Source organism: Rhamphochromis sp. 'chilingali', assembly GCF_963969265.1.
Source record: "Rhamphochromis sp. 'chilingali' genome assembly, chromosome: 5".
Classification (NCBI taxonomy): domain Eukaryota; kingdom Metazoa; phylum Chordata; class Actinopteri; order Cichliformes; family Cichlidae; genus Rhamphochromis; species Rhamphochromis sp. 'chilingali'.
The window spans coordinates 2,752,653-2,777,160 of record NC_137932.1 but is presented as its reverse complement, the minus strand read 5'-3'; the positions used below and the strand labels follow the sequence as shown (position 1 = coordinate 2,777,160).

The 24,508-nt window shown below is 43.7% G+C and overlaps 2 protein-coding genes across 5 annotated transcripts in view; both read left to right on the top strand.

The window, feature by feature from the left end:
* The window catches only part of nrxn3b (neurexin 3b), a 346,499-nt gene that overhangs the window by 93,448 nt on the left and 228,543 nt on the right, over positions 1-24,508 (top strand). For all 4 annotated transcript variants that reach the window (XM_080883239.1, XM_080883238.1, XM_080883237.1 and 1 more), the window contains one exon: positions 6,772-7,210. In XM_080883239.1, the coding sequence (XP_080739365.1) occupies positions 6,772-7,210 (439 nt within the window). The remainder of the gene's footprint in view (positions 1-6,771; positions 7,211-24,508) is intronic.
* On the top strand, positions 1,759-2,966 carry LOC308397348 (ADP/ATP translocase 3). Its single transcript, XM_080883200.1, has one exon. The coding sequence runs from the start codon at positions 1,812-1,814 to the stop codon at positions 2,706-2,708; it is 897 nt and encodes a 298-aa protein (XP_080739326.1). The 5' UTR covers positions 1,759-1,811; the 3' UTR covers positions 2,709-2,966.

Genomic DNA, 24,508 nt, shown 5'->3' with positions numbered 1-24,508 from the left:
TTGATGAGTAATGATGCAGAAGTATTGAAAAATATTGATGTTAACACTTGTTAAAGATCATTGACTGACAGGGATAACAAAAATGTGCATGTTAACTGTGACGCAATTGATATAGAAAACTGTTAAAAAAATGTTAACAAAAATACCAGAATCTCAAGCACCCGGAGATTAGCTTGTGTGACGCAAGCCCAAAGTGTACAGTGCTGCAACGCTTTAATCAGCTGAAGAGCAAAAGTGTGATCATAGATAAAATGTTTCAGGTTCAGTATTTGACAGATGACACAGCCGAGTGGATTTAGGTCAGTAAGCTTTAAAAAAAACTAAAAAACACATTGGTTAAAATCTGTGGTCAGAGTCAGTGAGAGTCCTCTATGCTGCACACGAGTAGTGAAATGTGCTTAGACTGTAATAGTGATAGCATGCTGCAGTACAGGAAGGATTGCATGGCACAGGTGGGTGGTTTGGGTGTTGCCCTGAAACAGGAGGGATACGACTGATTTAACAGTAAGCATCTCTAAAGCACCTCTGATGAGCACAGTGTGTACACAGGATGTGTTCAAGCACAGCACTAAGTGTAGGTCGTCAGTATTCGGTTCTTCATAAAATTCTTGTAGATGTCCTCATAACATTAAAGCAAATAGACTTCTGTTAAAAGTGATGTCCCGTCATGTTTAAGGCTGAAAAACACTCCTGTGTGATGTACAGTATATGCAGTTAAACCACTCAACTTGTACTGCTTTTGCTATGGTGCCACTTTTGACTGTTTATTTGACTTGATGCTGCAACAGAAGGAAGTGAGAGACTAACCATCCCCACAGGTGTAACTGTCAATAGTGCTGAGGGGGGGTAGCCATAGAGACAGGGCTTTCACAATGTCATATCTTCACTTCACAGTTATCTTGGTCAAAAAACGATAACAATAATGAAATACCAACATTTTAAAATGAGGAATAATTGCAGTATTACAGTCAAATTTGGTGAATTAGTTGAACTAAAATTACAATAAAATACGAGTGCTTGGTGCAGAACGGTATGCACTGCAAAAAAAGGACAACTGCACAGTTATTTATGATAATATGTGATATGTGTTACCATCATTTGTATGGTTGTCATGTCATCCCTGCACGCAGCCAGAGGACAGTATTTTAAACAGGAGGGTCAGTAATGACTCCATGACCAAGATCATGTGACAGCCCAAACAGGAACGCCTCCCTGTGGATGCTGCAATGAATAATGCACCATGTCAACAAACTGAAGCGCTGTGCCTCAGTTTTGCCACATTAAGGGTTCGCCCAAATCATAAAATATCTCTCCCACGGAGTTACCAATTCATTATTTCTTGAAAGACGTGTCTCAGAAATGTCATGCTTTGTTACTTTGAGAATCACAATGCTACATTTGCACGCTGCCTATGTTAAATGCACGTGTGACAAAACATCTGTTTGCTTTCCGCTTTGCACTTTGACTATCTCGACAAACAGATTGTGTGCATGTCTGTGTACATGGCGGCTTGTGCGTTTGGATCTGTTCACATCCAAAAGAATGTACTGGTTTTGTGGGTCTGTGTGTGCACACTTGAACAAATTGCCATGTCCCCCTGCGAGGCTGTCTTTGTAAGTGTGTGAATGTTGTTGTGTGTCTTCACTGCACTTCACTGGAATTATCCTGCTCCTTCATTAACACTAGGGTAAATCAGCAGCTGACAGCACCTGTGTTTGGGGCCGAAAGGACATGAGCACTCATCTAAAGTAGATTAGGCCATTTCAACCCCACCAACAGAGTAGCTGGACGGCGGCTGATAGCAACTGAAGATGAGTGAACAAGCTATTTCCTTTGCCAAGGACTTCTTGGCTGGTGGTATCGCCGCTGCCATCTCTAAAACAGCTGTAGCTCCCATCGAGAGAGTGAAGCTTCTGCTCCAGGTGCAACATGCCAGCAAACAGATTGCGGTCGACAAGCAGTACAAGGGCATCATCGACTGTGTCGTTCGTATCCCCAAAGAGCAGGGCTTCCTCTCTTTCTGGAGAGGAAATCTGGCCAATGTCATCCGATACTTCCCCACTCAGGCCCTAAACTTTGCTTTCAAGGACAAGTACAAGAAGATTTTCCTCGACGGCGTGGACAAGAGGAAACAGTTCTGGAGATACTTTGCGGGTAACCTGGCATCTGGCGGTGCCGCCGGAGCTACCTCCCTCTGTTTCGTCTACCCCCTCGACTTCGCCAGAACACGTCTCGCCGCTGATGTCGGCAAAGGGGGCCACGAGCGTGAGTTCAAAGGTCTGGGAGACTGCTTGGTGAAGATCTTCAGGTCCGATGGCCTTAGGGGTCTGTACCAGGGCTTCAACGTTTCAGTACAGGGCATTATCATCTATAGAGCTGCTTACTTTGGCATCTACGACACAGCAAAGGGCATGCTTCCTGACCCTAAGAATACGCACATTATAGTGAGCTGGATGATTGCTCAGAGTGTGACTGCCGTAGCTGGTCTTACGTCCTACCCCTTCGATACTGTCCGTCGTCGTATGATGATGCAGTCTGGACGCAAAGGAGCTGACATCATGTACACGGGCACCATTGATTGCTGGAAGAAGATTGCACGCGATGAGGGCAGCAAGGCCTTCTTCAAGGGAGCCTGGTCTAACGTGCTGAGAGGCATGGGTGGCGCCTTTGTGCTCGTCTTGTATGATGAGCTTAAGAAAGTCATCTAAGATGGTTTTGTATGTTCACTGTTCATGTTGTGAAGTTTAACTGTAACATATCTTGTACATTTGGAAGGACTTAAATGCCGAGCTATATTTATAGGGACCAACTAGTATTTTCTACTAGTTGTACTGGGGGAATATGTTATGCACTCTTCTCTTGGCCCATTCATTTTCTTTTTTGTTTTGCCCCTTACCAGAATGTCATTCCCTGAACACAGGAACCTTGCCAGTAAGCGAGAAATAAAGGCAACCTACAGAGTGAAAAAAATAAAATAAAATAAAGTAGATTAGGGAGGAGAGCGTGTGTGTGTGTGTGTTTGTGTGTGCGCGCGCGCGTATGCGCGCATACACATGCCTGTTTGTGTGCACAAAGCTTACACTTCCACCAACCTACCCTTGCTCTGTACCCTTCTTCTTGTAGCTTTACTGTGTCCCAATCAATACTCAATCCGTGGAGGATCTGGACTTTATGGAGCTGTTACAGTCCCCCTGTGCGTGCATTATGAATGAGCCCCATAAGGCTGTTGGCTAAAAGATAGCGTAACAAAGCACAGCAATAACAAAGGGAAAGATGAAGCGTGTATAGCCGCAGTAGTCCATTCTTCTGTTATAACAAAATTTCGATTACATTATCGATCAGCCTGCAGCGGGACGGACGAAATCATAATTCCAAAACAGATCAGGGATGGTTGATTGGAAGATTATCGCACCCTCGAACAACACCGCTGCGCCTCGGAGAGTTTGTAAAGACTTCACACTGTCAAGAAAATGAAGCCGGAGGGCAAGTTAGTCATGAGTTAAACAAACTGAGGTTTTCAGAGCACAAGACAAACCGTTGTTCCTCGGATAGAAACCAGAAGGAATCTCAGGGCTTAATTCCTCTTTCCATGTCTACTTGTTATTTCTCAAAGATATAGACATAGTGCCTTGGAACTTTGGCAAGTTTGAGCAATTTACATCTAAGAACTGCACAGTCACTATCCCTGTACTATTAAAGAAAAAAGTTCTTCATTGCAAATGAGTAGCATTAAAGCACCTCTTTCTTCTTCTTTCTCTTTTCATGTAATATTCAGTTTGTTCTCTTGCCCAAGAGTGGTCTTAAGCATGCCGGAATTGGAATCCGAGGTATCGGGCTTCAGACGAAAACATGGTAAAAACGTCAGTGTTTCAGAGAGATCAGTAATGATGGTTAAAGCTCAAATATGTTAGAGCTACAGGGCGGCTGCAGCATTTCAGTATTAAAAAAAAAAAAAGAAATTCAAAATCATCCCCCATTTTTCATCTGGCGCTTATCATCATCTCAGAACGTGCGTTGCATTTACTTGGGTAAGTACAGCAGAGCAACAAATGTTGCTGCTGATGATTGATAATTACCAGAGAGCAAAAAAGCACAAACAAAAAAATCTCTCAGATCTCTCAGAACTGAGTGGGGGGCAGAAATGACCCCCCAAGCCATGGGTCATATTAGCATATTTAGCATATGCAAACACTTTATTGCTTTTTACTGTTTGATTTATTGCCTAAACCTTCTTCTGTGTAGTACGGAGGACCAAAGCTGCCAACATTCAGAATAAATAAAATGCCATGCATTCTTCGTGCTCACTTCTGTTCCGCCAATACGTGAGGACTTGACCCTGTGGCGTACTTCGAATTACACTCTCCCTCGTTTGTGTAGTGAAGCAGAAAGGCACAAAGACATAAATAACTCTGAGGAAATAAATTGGCAAAGAAATAAAAGCATGGCTAAGTAAACGGGGGCATTAATGCAAAAAGAAATAAATACAGAAGCAAATTAAAAGAGGAAATGTATTTTTTCTTGTTTTTGGCAGGATGGGAGACAAAAAACCTGATTTTGACATGTTGCAGTAAAAGGAGAAAAAAAAAGCACGGGATTAATTAACGATGGCCCAGTTCCATTAAGTGTGCCAGTAAGCCATGACAGTGAACCAGTGTACACAAAAGCATTCGTTTAAGTCATGTCTGAAGCACCAAACAGTTTCTAGAAAATACTTCGTACTTATAAGCTTTTGCTTTTATTTGTTTTATATTGGAAGTACTGGGGACTGTGTGTTTGACAGATAAGCATTTGGATTTTATTTTTATGTATTTTTCATACATGTTACTTGTACCTTTGCTTGCATTGCAATTTTTTAGCATTCCATCACAAAGGTGGGCGCAGTAATAGAAATGCAGTTTGAAACTACTCGCAGTTATTACATATTAATTATTTATTTGCCAGTTACATATTTATATAAGTGTATTTATTGACATATAAGATAATCAAAACTGCTGTTAGGAAGCAGTTAGTACCTATTAGCTATTGACGTTTGTGTCTAAGTGGCAGGTGGGTTACACAGTGGCCTTAACACTTTGCATATGACTAGATAGCATCTGCAATTTATAGCCACCAGCCTGTGTTGTTAATGTTTTTTTAAATAATTTTTTAAAACAAATACACAACCTTTGCTTTTGATTAGATTGAAAATTTAAGACTGGGTGGGCCTGGTTATCAAGTAGTTTTTGAGTAGTTTTAAGTAATCTAAGAAACCTCTTATTAACCCTCACCTGTAAAAGGCTGTGGGGGTGTTGTTGTCACGCTGCTAGACGGCCCGGCGGTGCAAGATTTTGAATGCAATAAGTCAGAGTTTGAAATTGATAACATAGGTGTATCTACTAAAGGCTGAGGGGTAGCACTGGCGGCTACCAGTATTCCCAAAATGTATCTCAGGCACCTTTTTCCAGTTTGTGTTCTTACTGAAAGTTAAAGCCACAGGTCTATACCCCATGAACTCTCATTTTTACAGTAAACGTCTCAATTAAATCACTGCGTTGTGTTCCAGTTGGCTTTGGTTTTCTTTGTTAGTGTACTTTTGTTTTCTCTTGCTATTCTGTATAAATGTTCATTTTTAATTCAGAGGGTTTCTTTTACTGTGTATTTGAAAGTCAAATCACCTGTAACAGTACATAACCAGTGGATTAACAAAGCTTGACAGTGAGCGTATTTTGTTGTGTTCATGTTCAGGAGATTACATGTGGTCATTAACTGCACTGACATCTGCACACACACACACACACACACACACACACACACACACACACACACACACACACACACACACACACACACACACAGGACCCTATTTGACCTTTTTACTTGTGTCTTGACATGTTTGCTGCCCTTGTTCTCACTAGCTTGTTGTTGGAGCTTGTTGCCTCCCCCTTAACACACAAACACACACACATTACACCCCTCTCAACCCCACCCGCTCCCCTCCTCAGTCCTCCTCAGCGCTTGGGTCACCTGTGTTGATTTACTGTCAAATCTTCCAGGATTATCAGTAATCCCACAGAAGTACAATCTGTTGGCTGACAGCTGTGCTCGCTCTAACAGTGTTGCTGTTTCCTGCGCATACACTGCCCTATATACCCGAAAAAGCCTCTCTTCCTCCTCAGAAAAAAAGAGGGAAAAAAAACATTAATTTTCTGCATCAATGGATTCCAATTGACAATATTCTGCAGCCAATATCTGTGGTATTTTGTTGTATTTGACTATAATGTGGCGCTGCTTTCTACTTTGATGGATTAGAGGGTTGGTGTAAATTTATTGCTGGTAAATAAATATGATATTGGATATATTCTCACACTGTCACAGATCCTCCTGTGGGGTTTCACCCTCGGTTTATCAAGGCTGGTCTTTTTGAATATTACAAGAAATGACTCGCTAATAATTTAGCCATCACGTCTCACAGTTCAGTCAGTGAGTAGGTGTTCAATCAACCCAAAAAGAAATAGTCGTGCATCTCCTTTTTGTCATAGATGAATTGAAGCGGGAATAGAAAAATGACTGAGACAATCAAAGCTTTACATATATATTAGTTTTATTGATCCAGCTGCCCTTTAATTTGCAGTATATAATAATGTCAACATGATGCTATACTATTGCACTTTGAAATGAACTGCAATTCATTTCATATACTGAAACATTGGAAATAAGCTTTGAAAAAGGACGAGAAAGTACAGTAATCGTACAGGATTCTTGGTGATCGTTTCCCTCATATATCTTCCACAGGTGGTGTACAAGAACAACGATATCCGCCTGGAGCTCTCCCGCCTCGCCCGCATTGTCGACCCCAAGATGAAGCTCCAGGGTGACGTGGTCTTCAAGTGCGAAAACGTTCCCACCCTCGACCCCATCAACTTCGAGACCCCGGAATCCTACCTGGCCTTGCCAAAATGGAACACCAAGCGCGTGGGCTCCATCTCCTTCGACTTCCGCACCTCTGAACCCAACGGGCTGATCCTCTTCACCCACGGTAAGCCTCAGGACAGGAGGGACGCGAAGGGCCAGAAGAACAACAAGGTGGACTTCTTTGCAGTGGAGTTGCTCGATGGAGGGCTCTACTTGCTGCTAGACATGGGCTCCGGGACTATCAAGGTCAAAGCAACGCAGGCTAAGGTCAATGACGGCTCCTGGCATCATGTGGATATCCAGAGAGATGGTCGCTCAGGTAAGGATGAAAGAAAAAAGACGGATAAAGGTTGAAATGTCTGTTTTTGTGTTTTTAAGTTATCTGTGCTGAACTTTCACAGATGTTTAACATCCCTGTTAAATCAGCTCTGTGCTTTGAGAAGGCACAGTGGTCCTGCCATGTCACTGGTGTCCTGTTTTCTCTGATACATACACAAATACACAAGAAAAAAATGGCTTCAGTCAAAAAAATTGAACTTCTGCTTCAGCTCAAACCGTGTTGCCTTTGGCTGAACGGTACAAAGTATAAATTTATAGGCAGAGAACTAAAACATGGTCAGAAACAGAGTAATAAATACAGAAGAAAAGAGAATTGCAACTGTGCAATATTTACTTATGTAATACACAGTGAAGCATATCTTGTTTTGTTCTATTGCTATTGGGACTTTTCTATTTTTAAGCAGTAGTCAGCTTTTTAAAATGCCAAAAGAATTAAAGACAAAATTGCATCTTTAATGCAAAGACATCAAGTTTACATCCACTCACCATGGGCATGGATGGAATTTGGATTTTTGGATTCTAATGATTTCTTTGAACTGTGCTTTTTCCAGGCTGAAATGACTGCACGCCATACATCTTTAATGAATTTGAAAAGCAACTCTTTCAATTTATTTTGGATTTTCTCCACTCCACACAGGGTCAAAAGCATACATACACACATCCACACTGATATTTGTGTCACTTAGCACCAGACACCTTTGCCATGAACAAGTTTCTGGCATAATTCTGGCTGGATATTCATTTGTTTTTTTCTTAGCACATTTGGTAGAGTTCATTTAAATTCATTGGTTTCATGGCACAGACCCAGCTTCAAGCTTAGTCGAACTTGAAAACTGTTGATTTTGGAGCACAGGCTTCTTTCTTGATTGGTACCCACTCAGCCCACGAAGGCGTGGACAAACTCTTGTCACGTTAATCTGGATAAAATCCAAATCTTTAGTGAACATGCTGAGACAGAACATGACACAAGGAAAAATACTTGGAAACACAACTGGAAAGCTTGACTGCACAGTAGACGAAGAACGGCAGGTGACAGAGCATGGATATATTATATGTGTATATAAATGAACAGGACAAAGTGAATCTGACAGCAGTGCAGAAACATAAATGCAACCAAAATCCAAAAGCATGGCCAAAACTGCAGAACTGCTCGCTTGACTGTTCACTCACATTTTGCAAAAACTGACACACTCTTCAGTCAATTACAAACAAAAACTAAAAAACCTAAAATAGCAACTACAAATAGGGAAACATGAATTCATTTGCATAACCATTTATCTCTCAGTTGACTACAGTCTTCGTAACACTAGTGAAACTAGCTTTGATGTAATGAAATTGCTTTGCTTCACAAAATATACAACTTGTGCATACTTACAGTGAATTATACCAGCTCAAATGTTGCAATGCTGCAGTGATTCTACGTATTCCAGCTTTTCCTGCATCCCCACAGCGAGATGATGGAAACCATCTCAATATATTAATATAAGCATTGATTTATTGCCAGGATAAAAGTCGTATCTCTCTCTAGATAGCTACTGAGTCCATTTCCTCTTACCTACCGCTATCTGGATGTTCTCTGACCTCATAACATGGGCAAATACACAGAAAGTACTAGAAGAAGATTATATTAGAGAAAGGGGCTCGAAACTTCTTTCGCCTTGAGCTCCGAACCCAACACAATCTCTGCATTAGGTGAGATCCTCCAGAGGACTTGGTTGTGTTAGACGGCATTACAGCCCATGTTATATATCAGATTAGAGCAGCCAATTTAGCCATGTGTCAGAGCTCGCTGCTTTGATTAATCACCGGCACAGCCCCCAGTGCGATAGCAGAGTAAAAAGTAGGATTTTCAGGGGGGAAAAAAGAGGAATGAGACAGATATATGGATACCAGACTGAGGGATGGTTAAGAACAGCCATAATCACACTTGTGGCTTGAGTGAAATGTTAATAGGAGTTGCAAGTGAATTAAATTTTCTGTCCACAAAGAGCTATATCCAGGATCTCTCTCTGAAGGACGGCAAGGTGAATATAACATAAAGTGAGAACTCACAGTGCACCACTTTCAGACAAGCCAAGTTTAGGCTTTGTAGTGAAAGTGATGTTTTCATCTGTTGTGTCCCTCGCATTAAAAAGAGCTGATAATGAGCTGCGGGTAGAGGCAGTGTAGTAGAAAAAGAGCTAATGAACCTGTTTATTTCTTCCTGTAAGTTCATAATCATCGAATAAGGTCATAAAAGTGTTAAAATAATTAAAAATCTTGACATAAAATATGAATATATGGCCTTGGGTAATGACATTATGTATGCATGATGTTTTATAGACACGCAGAGCAATCTGGGGGATTTTTATGGAGTTTAAAAAAAACACACACACAGAAAAGTCTATAATTTGGGAGACAAACCAGATTCTCTTTGCTTACCTTTGAGTTTGTTATTTGTACGTCTAACACCAAATGTTAACTTGAAAAGATCTGAAGTGTGAGGAAAATAACATGAACAATATAACACAGTCTACCACAGCACAAAAAGAGTGTCTCGTGACTGCAGGGGTTATTTCACCTGTTGCATTAAAGTGCAGCTGTAAAATGTGATCTATTTCCTCTGGACCCATTGCTAGGACAATGCAGCAAAGAACCAGTGTTAAATCTTTAGGCACTTTGTTACTAGCAGCCTGCCACAAAAACACATAATTTGTCCTCATTTCTTTAGTTGAAAGAAAGATTACACAGTTTGACAGGCATATAATGGTATTTTTGCACCGGCAAGGTTATTTCAAATAACTGTTATTACAAAATAACAAGTGGAGGAAGAAGTGGCTGGCCTTAAAGGGTATCTGCTGCTGATGAGTCGTATCTGAAAGTCATATCCTCAAGAAAAGGAAAATCCAGCAAAAACCTCACACAGGACCTGATGCATCTGACCTCCAGCTGATTAGATAGATGTGAACCCAAAGGCAGACGATGGAAACAGAATCTTATTTTAAATTGAAAGTGTACCGTTTATTTTGGCAGAAACACAAAAACACGGATTTCAAACCAAACTGGGGAAACTAAGGCAAGGCAAGGCAAGGCAAGGCAAGTTTATTTGTATAGCACAATTCAACAACAAGGTGATTCAAAGTGCTTTACAGAGACATTAGAAACAAGAACAAATAAAAAGCATGATTTAAAATTGATTAAAACAAGCAAATAAACTAACTAACTAATTAACAAACAAACAAACAAACAAACAAACAAACAAACAAACAAACAAAACAGTATATAAAATCAAAACAGATAAAATCAGAACAGTAGATAAAATCAGTAGTTAAATGTAAGTTTTGAAATTTAAGCTTAAAGTGTGGATTTGGTGCTTTATTCAAATGCAGCTGAGAACAGGTGAGTCTTCAACCTGGATTTAAATAAACTGAGTGTTTCAGCTGATCTGAGGCTTTCTGGGAGTTTGTTCCAGATATAAGGAGCATAAAAGCTGAATGCAGCTTCTCCGTGTCTGGTTCTGACTCTGGGAACTGATAAAAGACCGGATCCAGATGACCTGAGGGATCTGGAAGGTTCATACTGGGTCAGGAGGTCATTGATGTATTTTGGTCCTAAACCATTCAGAGCTTTATAGGCCAGCATCAGAACTTTAAAGTCTATCCTCTGACGGACAGGCAGCCAGTGTAAAGACCTCAGAGCTGGACTGATGTGGTCCACTTTTTTGGTCTTAGTGAGGACTCGAGCAGCAGAGTTCTGAATGAGCTGTAGTTGTCTGAGTGATTTTTTAGGTAGACCTGTAAAGATGCTGTTACAGTAATCAAGCCTACTAAAGATGAATGCATGGACTAGTTTTTCCAGGTCCTGTTGAGACATCAGATCTTTTATCCTAGAAATATTCTTGAGGTGATAGTAAGCTGACTTTGTTATTGTCTTAATGTGTTTTTCTAAGTTTAGGTCTGCATCCATCACTACACCCAAATTTCTCGCCTGGTTTGTGGTTTTCAGATGTATAGATTGAAGTTCTCTGGTGACCTGTAATCGTTTTTCTTTGGCGCCAAAGACTATTACCTCAGTTTTGTTTTTGTTTAGCTGGAGAAAATTGTGGCACAACCAGTCATTGATTTCCTCAATGCATTTACCAAGAGCCTGTACAGGGCCTCGGTCTCCTGGTGACATTGTGATATATATTTGTGTGTCATCTGCATAGCTGTGATAGTTTATTTTGTTGTTGTTTATAATCTGTGCCAGTGGGAGCATGTAGATGTTAAACAGAGGGGGTCCCAAGATGGAACCTTGGGGAACTCCACATGTGATACTTGTCTGCTCAGATGTGAAGTTACCTATTGATACAAAGTATTTCCTGTTTTCTAAGTATGTTTTGAACCAGTTTAGTACAGTTCCTGAAAGACCTGTCCAGTTCTCCAGTTGTTTGAGTAATAGGTTGTGGTCAACTGTATCAAATGCTGCACTGAGATCCAGTAAAACTAGGACTGACATTTTTCCACTGTCTGTATTCAGACATATGTCATTAAACACTTTGGTCAGAGCGGTTTCAGTGCTGTGGTTCTGTCTAAAACCTGACTGGAAGGCATCGTAGCAATTATTCTGTTTTAAGAAGTAACTGAGCTGTTGAGAAACTGCTTTTTCAATGATCTTACTTAAAAATGGGAGATTTGAGATCGGCCTGTAGTTGTTCATTTGTGTCTTGTCAAGATTGTCCTTTTTCAGTATAGGTTTGATTACAGCAGTTTTTAGTGATTCTGGAAACACGCCTGATAATAAAGAAAAGTTGACGATTTGTAACAGGTCTGACTCTAAAGTCTTTGAGACCTTTTTGAAAAAACTTGTTGGCAGGACATCTAAACAGCAGGAGGAGGAGTTCAGTTTACCTAAGATGTCCTCCAGGTCTTTGCTGTTAATAGGTTGAAACTGTTTCATGATGTTTAAACAGTTTTTTGGTGGACACAGTACATATCCTGGATCTGCTGTTGATGTACCAATTGCTTGTCTAATTTTTTGGATTTTGTCTGTGAAGAATTTGGCAAAGTCATTGCAGGCCATGGTCGAATGAAGTTCAGCTGCCACTGACACAGGAGGGTTTGTTAGCCTGTCAACTGTAGAAAATAAGACCCGAGCATTATGGCTGTTTTTAGTGATGATGTCAGAGAAGTAGGACCTCCTTGCATTCCTCAGTTGTAAATTATAATTGTGAAGTTTCTCTTTATAGATGTCATAATGAACCTGGAGGTTTGTTTTTCTCCATCTGCGCTCAGCTTTCCTACACTCTCTTTTTTCATTTTTCACCAGTGTGGAGTTTCTCCATGGAGACTTTTTCCTTCCAGAGATAACCTTCACTTTAATGGGAGCAATAGTGTCCATTACATTTAACATGTTAGCATTGAAGCTATTGACGAGCTCATTGACTGAACCTCTGGACAGGTCAGGTGTTAATGGGAAGACCTGGTTAAAAATTGCACTACTGTGTTCAGTTATACACCGTTTTGTGATCACTGTTGTTGATATATTTGTGTGGGCTGAGATTTTAAACACAGTAATGATCAGACAGGCCCACATCAGACACAGTAACCTTTGAAATGCTCAGGCCTTTGGAGATCAGTAGGTCAAGAGTGTGTCCTCTATTATGTGTGGCCTCTGTTACATGCTGAGTCAGCCCAAAGTTGCCCAGAGTGTTACTCAGGTCTTTAGTCCCTTTGTCCTGAGGGTTGTCCACATGAATGTTAAAATCCCCAACAATAATTACACAGTCAAAATCAACACAGATCACAGACAGCAGTTCACTGAGGTCATTAAAAAAGTCTGTGCAGTATTTGGGAGGCCTGTAAACATTAAGAAACACAACTTTGGATGGGGCCTTCAGCTGTAAAGCCACATATTCAAAAGACTGAAAACTTCCAGGAGATAGCTGCTTACATTGAAATGATTCATTAAATAAGACAGCAACCCCTCCTCCTCTCCTGCTCGCCCTGGCCTCACTGATGAAACTGTAGTTAGGAGGGGTCGTCTCGATGAGAACAGCTCCACTGTTACTTTGGTCCAACCAAGTTTCAGTTAAAAACATAAAATCAAGGCTGTGCTCAGTGATTAAATCATTAATTAAAAATGTTTTCCCAGCTAAAGATCTAACGTTTAATAAAGCCAACTTAAGTGTTTTAGAGGTATTACTTGTCCCCTCGTGTTTGGGAGCAGTCTGTGGCACACAAGGTATGTTTACTATGTTTAAAGATCTTTTAGAGTGCAGCTCTCTGTGTTTTGACCAGGCCACAAGTCTCCTGTCACCTAAAAGTACAGAAATTTTAAAACCTTCTAGTAAACAGGGTCCCAGCTTCTCCTGGGAAAAGTCACCACTGCCATAATCCTCACAGCCCAGACCCTTCACATATCACATATCAGACTGCGGAGACAGGGCATGAAGAGGAACTAAGGGGGGCGAGGCTGGGCAATGTGACTTCGATTGCTCTGTTGAGGGTGGGGCTCGATGGCAAACCTTTGGCCGCTCTGGTGGGGGGTTTATGGGGGACAAAAAGGGATTGGGACGGGGGGTAGATCTGAGCCCAGCATTGACCCGCTCCATCATCTCCTCAGTGAATTTCAGGTGTGGGGAGGAGGGAGAAAGGGAGGGGGAGGAGGGTGATGGCCTGTCAGGGGTTTGGGGGACTGGGGAAGGTCGTGGTCCCTTGTCCTGGTCGTTGGTATTGTTGAGAGAGTTGGAGGCAAATAGGGACCCCTCTTCTTGCCTTCGATGTCTTTCCTTTCTGAGGCTCTTCCCGGGTGGGGGCAAATGGAGCTCCTCCTCAAGGTTTCTGCTGGGCTTTGTCTGTTCTTGGAGTACTGTTTGTTCCTCTTTATGAGATAACTCCTCGTTTATCTCAGCCTTGGCACCAAGCACAGATGGATGACGTATGGAATAAAACAAGTTGGAGGTGAACAGTTTCACCCCTGACTTGTTAAAATTAAATCCATTTGCTTTGAACAGATGCCTGCGTTCCCAAAAAATATTAAAGTTGTCGATAAAATGCACTGAGTGGGTTGTGGTCACTGATATAAGCCATTTATTCAGTGTAAACAACCTGCTGAATCTCTCGTCTCCTCCTCTGACCGGCGGTACAGGTCCACTGATGAATACAGCTGCATTCAGAGAGTTTACAGTATTTAATAATCCGATAAAGTCCCGTTTCAGAACCTCCGACTGTTGTTTGGACACATCATTTGACCCTGTATGCAGAACAATGTTTGTCACAGTTGGATATTCATCTGCAATTTGAAGAATTCTCTCCTTCAGGTTGTTGACCATATCGTTAGGAAAGCAGAGGACTTTAGTGTTCTTACCGCACATCCTTTGTACATCCTTTACGGCAGAGTCACCCACAATCAGAGTTTCAGGCCTAGCCTTTAGCTTTCCCTGTGGTCTTTTGCTATTCAGCAGATTTTCAGACCTTACTTCGCTACTTTTAGATGGATGGTTGTCCGATATAGATCCAGGGTCCTTTGATAGTGGAGCAAATCTGTTCTGCAGTTTCACATTCAGTTGTTTTGGAGGTTTGTTGTTATTCTTCCTATTCACGGTTGTCCAGTCCTGTTTCCTCCCGTATACAGGGGTAGAAGAGCTTCTCTGTCTCGTAGGAAGTGAAAGCCAGTCGGTTTCAGAGAATTCAGCTCGCTGTGCCCTGCCTGTGGTACGTCCTCCCCCTTCCAGGAGACATGATTTATGTCTTGGTTTTGCACCAAGACAGTCCAAGGGGGGATTATCACTTGAGGATTTATAATAATGCACAGAGTCTACTTTCTTGGTCATGTTATCTGTGCTCCTTAGCTGTGTACTAGCTTGCTCATCGCCATTGTTTTGAATCAAAGGCAAGGTTGTTTCATTTCCACACAGTCCATTTACCTCCACGTTTACTTCTAAGCAATGAATTTTTGTCTCCAGTACTGCAATCTTCTGCAGGAGGCTGTGGTAGTCATCTGTGGAGAGGGAAGGCATCTTGTTGCTAGTTAGCCTAGCGGTTAGCCCCTTTCCAGGCTATTGAGGCTGCTCGGTGCCCAGACGCTGTAATCAGGCTTCAGCTGTGTCTAGGCCACAGACACACGGAGCGCTGAGGATAAGGTAACTATAAAAATGTTGCTGTTTCTGTTAAGAACACTTTAGTCCTAATGATCTATGAGTGTCCAGAAGCTATCGCAGGTAAGCTCATAAGGAAAAAAGGGAAAAAATCAGCATAAAAATCAATAAAATCAATAAAAGAAGCAAAGCATTAAAGAGCAAAGAGATGAAGCGTCCACACTCACAAAACTAAGCAAAAAAACCACTAAAACCAGGGGGATGGAAACCAGGAGGGAAACACAGCTAGTGCTAATCACACACACAGAAACTGAACACACTATACACAAGACAAGGAACTATCCAAATAAAATTGGAAACAGGAAACAAAAACAGAAACGCAGACTAGACACCAGAGCTGTGGAAGAGCAGACATGAAAACTTAACTAGACGTGGAACACAGGAGGAGGCACAGTAACAAATCTGGGAACAAGAAATCACTAAATACAGGAGAACGTAGGGAGCTAGAACTACAAGAGACTAAACCATGGAAAACACTAAATCGAAGAATATACAAAACCCAGAAAAACACAAACACTGGGTCCCAGACTCAGTACCATGACATCATGAGATTTTGATCCACCTTGAAGTGCAATCTGGAATGCATCTGACTGGCAATAGCTTCTGTAGATAGAAAAACACACAGTGGAACACCATCAGTCATTGATTGGCCTCCCCAGTGCCCATGTAGCAGATGTGAAATGGTCGACTGCGTTGTGACAACAGACACGGACTGGCTGGAAACAGGGTTTATTCCTATAAAACAGAGTGCAGCAGCAAAATCAGTGTCACACAGCGGCAGCAGGCTTCTCCTCACCCAGTGTGGAGTCTGTACAGCTCTGCTTGCATCATATAAAAGAAAATACAACTTATCAAAATAATAATTTTCACAACCGCCACTTCAAAATCAAATATTACAGTGGGGTAAAACAGAGACAATTATGGAATCACTAACAATAACGTATAACATTCAAATTCCCATTAAAATAGGTCAATTGCATAATACATATTCAAACAACTTTTTAACTCTTCCCAACATGGCTGAAGATACTGCTCAGAGCACAGCCTCGGGACATGAGCTCATTATACACATAAAACAAAAACTACACATTTACACATACCTATAAAACAGAGTGCAGCAGCAAAATCAGTGTCACACAGCGGCAGCAGGCTTCTCCTCACCCTGTTTAACACAAGTCAGTTCCACACAAACGGATGATACAACAGATAAAGCGCAGTTCCAAATATCATTTTTCTCACTCAAAGCGATTGAAAACACTTTGAGAGCTTTTAACCCTAGGAGCCAATACTTAACAAAGACAAATACACCGAATTTATATGGATAATTTAGTACAGGGAGAAGAGCTACAGAAAGCGTGCCTCACCAGTGTGGAGTCTGTACAGCTCTGGCTAGGAAACCCCACACCCGCAATGTGGCCGCAGGTGGCGTTACACTGATTAATGTCCCACTTCAACAATAACACACGGAACCTTAGTTCCACAAAAATAAAGTTCACACAATAAAAAAGTATAACCTATGTACAATACAGTTTTGAGAATGTTCACAATTCGTACATTATATCTCAGCTACATACTCCCCCCTGAACTTCTCAAAACCCGTTAGGTAAGGGTGAGCAACTGAGCGTCACATATAACAATTCGTAACTGTCAGTGATCTGGAAATTCACTACCCGGTGATACGTGCAACAAATATGTTTCCCAACTCATGGGGAAAGTAAACAGAAGAAAGTTGGCCAGACCCCCTAATGTTTACTCGCAAGAGAAAGTGCCTTATACACTATCCTGAACAAACAACACGGTAACAGCTACTATATGATGAATAGTACTCTGAGCTGAAGACAATCTCAAAATAGGTGTTAACATCTGACATGAAAATCACCCAACATATAAAACAAGTAGCCCTCACAGAAACAAGTTCTTGGCAAAGCTGCTCACTACATTGCCTGTTTGTAGGTTTCTTTGCTTCATAGTCTGGATTAACCTATTCACAGGCTTCACTATTCGACCCACTCTCGTCCTGATCTGGCCTGCTGCATTACTTGGGGGTACACCACCATGTTTCACGAGGCTCCCAACCTCGCTGACTGGCTGACTTTCAGGGTAACTGATACTTGGTAGTGTTCCCTCCTCAACTGGGGTAGTGCAAGCCCTGCTGTTGTTGTCATCATCTACTTCAGGGTAAGCAGCTACTTCACTACTGGCACTGTCACTGTCCTGATGCTCCTCATCATCCAACTGCGCACAGACACTGTCTCCAATACTGTCACACTCTTGGGGTCCTCTAGGAGCCGGGACACAGTCATCCGTCATCTGAGCCACCCAACGGGCTGTGCGTTCAGTACAATCGTCCTCAGGATCAGCGACAGGGGATTCTCCATCAGATTGACTCTGCTCCTGGCCGAGTTCTGATTCACTGGCAAAAGACATCTCTGGTTCGCCCTCGGACTCTATGGGCAGGAAATTAGCCTGCAAAAGCAAGTTCCTATGGACAACTTTCTCCTGTCCACTCTTGACGTTCCTGATGCGATACGTGTGGCATGTGGGGTTCTTGGAGATCACAGTGTAGATGGTCGACTCCCACCTATCAGCTAACTTCCTACGACCCCGTTCGCCCTTGTTTGCCAAAAGGACACGATCTCCTTCCTCAATGTCAACACCTTTCTGCTTTTTGTTGTACAGGTCTGCTTGACGCTGCTGACTAGCTCTGGTGTTAGTCTGGGCCAATGCGAGTGCTTCTCTGAGGTCATCTCTCATCCTTTTTACATAACTGTCATAGTCTGTTACATCATTGTCCCTTGCAACATTGTGAAACATGACATCCACTGGTAACCTGGGGATACGCCCGTACATTAGGAAGAACGGTGCGTAACCAGTGGACTCATGAGCGGTGCAGTTGTAGACAAAGGTCAATGTCTGCAACATCTGAGGCCACTTGTGCTTCTCCCTCGGAGGTAGGGCTCTGATCATATTTCCCAAGGTCCTGTTAAACCTTTCGGTGTGACCGTTACCCATAGGGTGGTAAGGTGTCGTTCTTGACTTCTGCACCCCGGCCACTTGCAGCAGCTCTTGGATCAACTCACTCTCAAAATTGGCGCCCTGGTCTGAATGGATCCTTTGAGGGAAGCCATAGACACAGAAATATCTGTCCCACAACTGGCGCGCAACTTGTTTTGCCGTCTGATCTGAGCACTGGAAAGCATGGGCTATCTTGGTGAAATGGTCAGTCACTACTAGAACATCCACACTCTTGCCCCTGTGATCCTCTGCGGACCAGAAGTCTATGCAGACGAGCTCAAGAGGACCGGTAGTTTTAATGCTTTCAAGAGGAGCCCTCCCCTCAGGCTCGAGTGTTTTGCTGACAACACAACGTTTACAGCACTTGACATGCTCGCGAATGTCATGCTCCATGTTGATCCAGAAAAATCTCTGCCTGGCTAGGTACAGAGTTCTGCTTTGGCCCTGATGGCCAGCATCATCATGGACACCTGACAGGACTTGACTGATTAATGTGGATGGGGTCACGTACTGATGGCGCTTTTTGCCAGTGAGCAGGTCTTTGCTCACTCTGTACAGGATACCATCCAACACTTTCAACTTTTCCCACTGTTTCATCGTCTTTTGCGCTCTGTGCGACAGGTGAGCTCTTTCTCTACGTGATGGACGCCGACCACGTACGACGAACGGAATGACTTGAGACAGTGTCACATCTGCTCTCTGCTCCTCCTGTAGCTCCTGGAGCGAGAAGGCAGACAAGGTGTTCTGGCCTAGTGAGGGAAACCGATCTAGCTCTTGAGTCAACCAGGAGATTGCTCTCTGTTTTGAGCCTTGGTCCCACTCAGCATGGCCTGCGAAGACTGCGGAAACTTCATCATTAGTCAGGGAACAACACCCTAGGCTCTCTGCAGGGGCCAAACACTCAACACTTTGGTGGTTGGCACTGAGCCTGAATGCATCCTGAACCGAGATTTCTTTGACCTGTTGCGACTCCTCTAACAGGGTTGCATAGGGTTCAGTCATGAGTCTCTGACTAACACGGTTGTGAACGAATGGCTGCCTGCTCAGCGCATCTGCAACGACATTTTTACTGCCAGGAATGTACTTGATGCTGAAGTCGTAGGGGGACAGCTTTGACACCCACCTCTGTTCACATGCATCAAGCTTGGGCTTCGTGAGAATATATGTTAGGGGGTTATTGTCTGTCCAGACGGTAAAGCTATGCCCCTTCAACCAGTGGCTGAATTTGTCACAGACAGACCACTTTAGCGCCAGAAACTCAAGGCGATGGGCGGGATAGTTTCTCTGTGCACGGGCGAGGGCCTTGCTGGCAAATGCAACGGGACGTGCTTTACTCTCGCCCTCTTGGACTTGTGACAGCACAGCACCCAAGCCGTCCTGTGAAGCGTCTGTCGACAAGATAAATGGTTTGTTGAAATCAGGGTGAGCAAGCACAACGGAGTCAAGGAGTGCAGCCTTCAAGCGTTCAAACGAGTCAACATGCTCCTTCTTCCAGTCACTTGGGCTGAGCCTCCGGAAAGAAGCAGCACCTTGGGCATTTACTTTCTTTCCTTTAGGAGCGGCAGTCAGGGTAAAAAGGGGTCTGGCAATCTTAGAACAGTCCTGTATGAAGTGTTGGTAATACATTACCATACCCAGAAATGACTTTATCTTCTTCTGGGATGGCGTAACCCCGTCCTCCATCATGAGATCAGCCTCTGAGATAGCGGTGATCGCCTTAACCTTGTCAGGATCGGTCAAAACCCCGCCTTCAGTCACAACATGGCCCAGAAATCTCACACTCCTTCGGAGCAGATGACATTTTTTGGGGGCCAGCTTCAGTCCATGGGCACGTAGTCTGCTAAACACAATCTCCAACCTCCTGAGAGCCTCTGCTTCATTGGGTGCATAAACAAGCAGGTCGTCCAGGTAGCACAGCAGGGTTAGGAAATTCTGGTCGCCAAATATGCCCATCATGAGACGCATGAAGCTCGCCGGGCTGTTGCACAGGCCTTGGGGGAGTCTGTTAAACTCGTAGAGCCCCATTGGTGTTGTGAAGGCCGTTAGCTTTTTGTCCTCCTCTGCCATCTCAATATTGTAGAAGCCAGAGGTGAGATCCATGGCACTGAAAATTGCGTTACCTCCCAGGGCTGCCAGACAGTCTGACTGGTGGGGCAAGGGATGGGCATCCTTGACTGTGCGTGCGTTCAACCAGCGGTAGTCCACGCATATTCTGAGATCTCCATTCTTCTTCCACACCAGTACCAGTGGGGACGCCCACTCACTGTTGGATTTGCGGATCAGCTCTCGCTCCTCCATCTCTGTGAGCACCTGTCGCAACTTGTGGTACTGCCCTGGAGGGACGCGCCGATAGGGAAGTCTGAACGGCCTGTCGTCAGACAGATGGATGCGATGGACAAAATCCTTTGCCAGTCCACAGTCCAGCTTACCCTTGGAAAAGACATCCTCATACCTGTGGATCAGTTGCAGTACCTGAGCCTTCCAGTGGTCTGAGACTTCACAAGAGTCGAGGTCTAGGTCCTCCAACCCCATCTTCTGCAAGCTGTCACGCAGGCTAGGGCAGGAGGGAGGGCTACTCTGTGCGTCGCTACACACTGTCTGGCTCTGGACCCTAAGGGTCTCACTTGGGTTTTGGTCAGAAGCCACTTCGAGATCTTCAACAGCTACACAAGCGGAAGCATCTGCTACCTTAGCGTTTCGTCTCAATGTGATAGGCTTATCACATGTGTTCAGGATTCGAACAGGGACCCACCTATCGCCACTCATAGAAACCACAGTTCTACAGACAATGACACCTTTTTTATGAGTTTGCGATTTTGGTGGTTCAACCAGAATGGCACTGCCCTCGGAAAGGGGTGATGACGCTGGCAGTCTGCCCCATACAAGGTGCTCTTGCTTGGGGAGTAGAGTCACTGCCTGAGCTAGTTTGACAGTGCCAATGACATCTGGCATTTTGTCACCCCTCCACCGGTTAATGCCAGACAGCATATTCAGAAACTGCACTATTTCAGGCGCTTCTGCTGATTCGGGTTTGCTCAGGACTTGCCAGAAATGGGGGGACAGCCTGAAGTGTCTGAGGAGGTGTTTGATAACATTTGTCCCTAAAATCAACTGATCTTTCTGACCGGGGACCACTAGGGCAGGCACTCTGAACGTACAATCATACACTTCCATTTTCAACTCGCATATACTCTTGGGTTTAACCTGAACTCCACCACAGCCCACTAGCACAATGTCGGTACGAGTGTCGCTTAATTCCAATGCGACCCCAGCGCTCTTTAACTCTCGCTCCGCCTCTTCGCTCAAGGTACACGCCATGGAACCTGTATCAAGAAGGGCCTGCAAAGAGACTTTGTCATTCACCAATGCATTCGTGTAAAATAGGCTGTCTGCCTCATCAAGTCTTACTATATTCTGGGAAAGTACAACAGTACCAGGTGGGGCACACTTCAGGCTTTCTTTGTATACAGTCTGTATGTCATCACTGGGATTGAGGGTTTCACACTCTTCGCTCACACTGTCCCCTCTCAAGTGCAAGCACCCTAGTTTCCCTGGGGATTATTTTGCTGGGTAATGGGCTCAGCTGCTCTGGGGCAGTCTTTCCTCTGATGCCCAACCTCCAGGCAACCTAGACATCTCCTCTCTCTCATGCAGTGAGTGCGCGTGGAATGTGAGCTATTGCCACAAACCTGGCACGAAGGGAACCTGGCTGAGGCTAGAGGCTGTGGTCTAATTACGGGGTGGACAGGCTGGTTGGAGCGCTCTAACACCCTCTCCAGCATACTGAGCACGCGGTCTAGAGCACTTGGGTCTGAAGCGGCAGCTCCAGCAGCCTTACCCGGGCTGTCCTGGGAACATTTTACTGTACCTACTTGGGCATGGTTCAGTTCAAACTCAGGCGACTCGCTTGTGGTTGTCGCAGTGGCCACGAGGAGGGGATGGGGTCTGGCAGAGCCCAGGCTCTTCTTTTTTGCATGACACTCTCTTTGGTGTTCATCAATGGCTTCCTGAACCTCCATTACTGTCCATTTACTGATGGGCTTACATTTGAAAACACAGGCGAGGCTGGGATCAGGACAATTTCTGATAAACATCATGGCTATCTCTGCCTCCATGTTCTCCATTTTGCCTCCCTGACGCTGTAAATGCTTGTCAGCTGCCTCAGCAGCGATATTAAGCCTCACCCAATAGTCTACTGGGGTCTCTTTTGCAACTGCTTGGGTGGCATAGAAGTCAGCCAGTGGTTGACAGGAGCCAGGACTATCACTAAAATAACGCCTGAGTATGGCATAGATGGTCTCAGGGTTGGTCACTACACCAGAACATGAGTTACTTTTCAAACCCACCTTAACAATGTTTTTAGCTCTGCCGAGGAGGTGGTTTAAGACTTCATCCACCTGCACGGCTCTAGACAACCCTCTCTTCTCTAAGTACACTTCCATCATGTCTATCCACTCATGAACAGAGTACTTATCCGCATCATCACCTCTGTACATAGGTGGGTCTTTGATATCTTGTCGGACCACTAAGTTCACTTTGGAGAGGTCGAGAGTGGTGTCAGGGCTCTTAACTTTGGGGGACTCGGCTGGAGTTGTCTGGTTTGGACCAAGTGGGACTTGACTGGATAGTAGCCGGCTAGCGATTGATTCACCTATCTGGGTTCCCAATTCACCAATGAGCTCACGTAGCTCTTTGTGTGTGCTGTCGTCGCTCAAAGCAGGGGTTGAGGACTGGCGCTCATGAGCTTTATTTCGAATAATGTCATCTGACTCTGCTGGCTCATCACGCGACATTATAGACCTGTCTCTCACTTCATCTGCCCCAGACAGTCTCCAACCTCTCCCAGCAACTGGCGTGAAAAGGTTAAAGGAGTCTTGGCCCCTACCAGCCATGTTGCTTACAGGAGGTTAGCAATAACTACAAAGGGGATCAGAAACAAAAGGAATACAAAAATACCTATCACTCAGAAAAATACAACACAAGTAAACACGGCTCAGTTAGACTCTAACAGGTGTAACTGGGAGAAATGCCTACTAACAGAACACTGGAAATTTTTTGCTGACCCACAGAATAATTTTACTTATATTACAGGTGTCGGAAGTGTTCAGCTCAACCTCAGCGATCGGCAGCGGCTGATCAGATGCATCCGGGTCACGGCACCACTTTTATGTAGCAGATGTGAAATGGTCGACTGCGTTGTGACAACAGACACGGACTGGCTGGAAACAGGGTTTATTCCTATAAAACAGAGTGCAGCAGCAAAATCAGTGTCACACAGCGGCAGCAGGCTTCTCCTCACCCAGTGTGGAGTCTGTACAGCTCTGCTTGCATCATATAAAAGAAAATACAACTTATCAAAATAATAATTTTCACAACCGCCACTTCAAAATCAAATATTACAGTGGGGTAAAACAGAGACAATTATGGAATCACTAACAATAACGTATAACATTCAAATTCCCATTAAAATAGGTCAATTGCATAATACATATTCAAACAACTTTTTAACTCTTCCCAACATGGCTGAAGATACTGCTCAGAGCACAGCCTCGGGACATGAGCTCATTATACACATAAAACAAAAACTACACATTTACACATACCTATAAAACAGAGTGCAGCAGCAAAATCAGTGTCACACAGCGGCAGCAGGCTTCTCCTCACCCTGTTTAACACAAGTCAGTTCCACACAAACGGATGATACAACAGATAAAGCGCAGTTCCAAATATCATTTTTCTCACTCAAAGCGATTGAAAACACTTTGAGAGCTTTTAACCCTAGGAGCCAATACTTAACAAAGACAAATACACCGAATTTATATGGATAATTTAGTACAGGGAGAAGAGCTACAGAAAGCGTGCCTCACCAGTGTGGAGTCTGTACAGCTCTGGCTAGGAAACCCCACACCCGCAATGTGGCCGCAGGTGGCGTTACACTGATTAATGTCCCACTTCAACAATAACACACGGAACCTTAGTTCCACAAAAATAAAGTTCACACAATAAAAAAGTATAACCTATGTACAATACAGTTTTGAGAATGTTCACAATTCGTACATTATATCTCAGCTACACCCAGACCTGCATATTACTGACGCAGTGTGGGATCATGCTGACAGAGAACAGAACAAAAGGCTGAAATGTCCA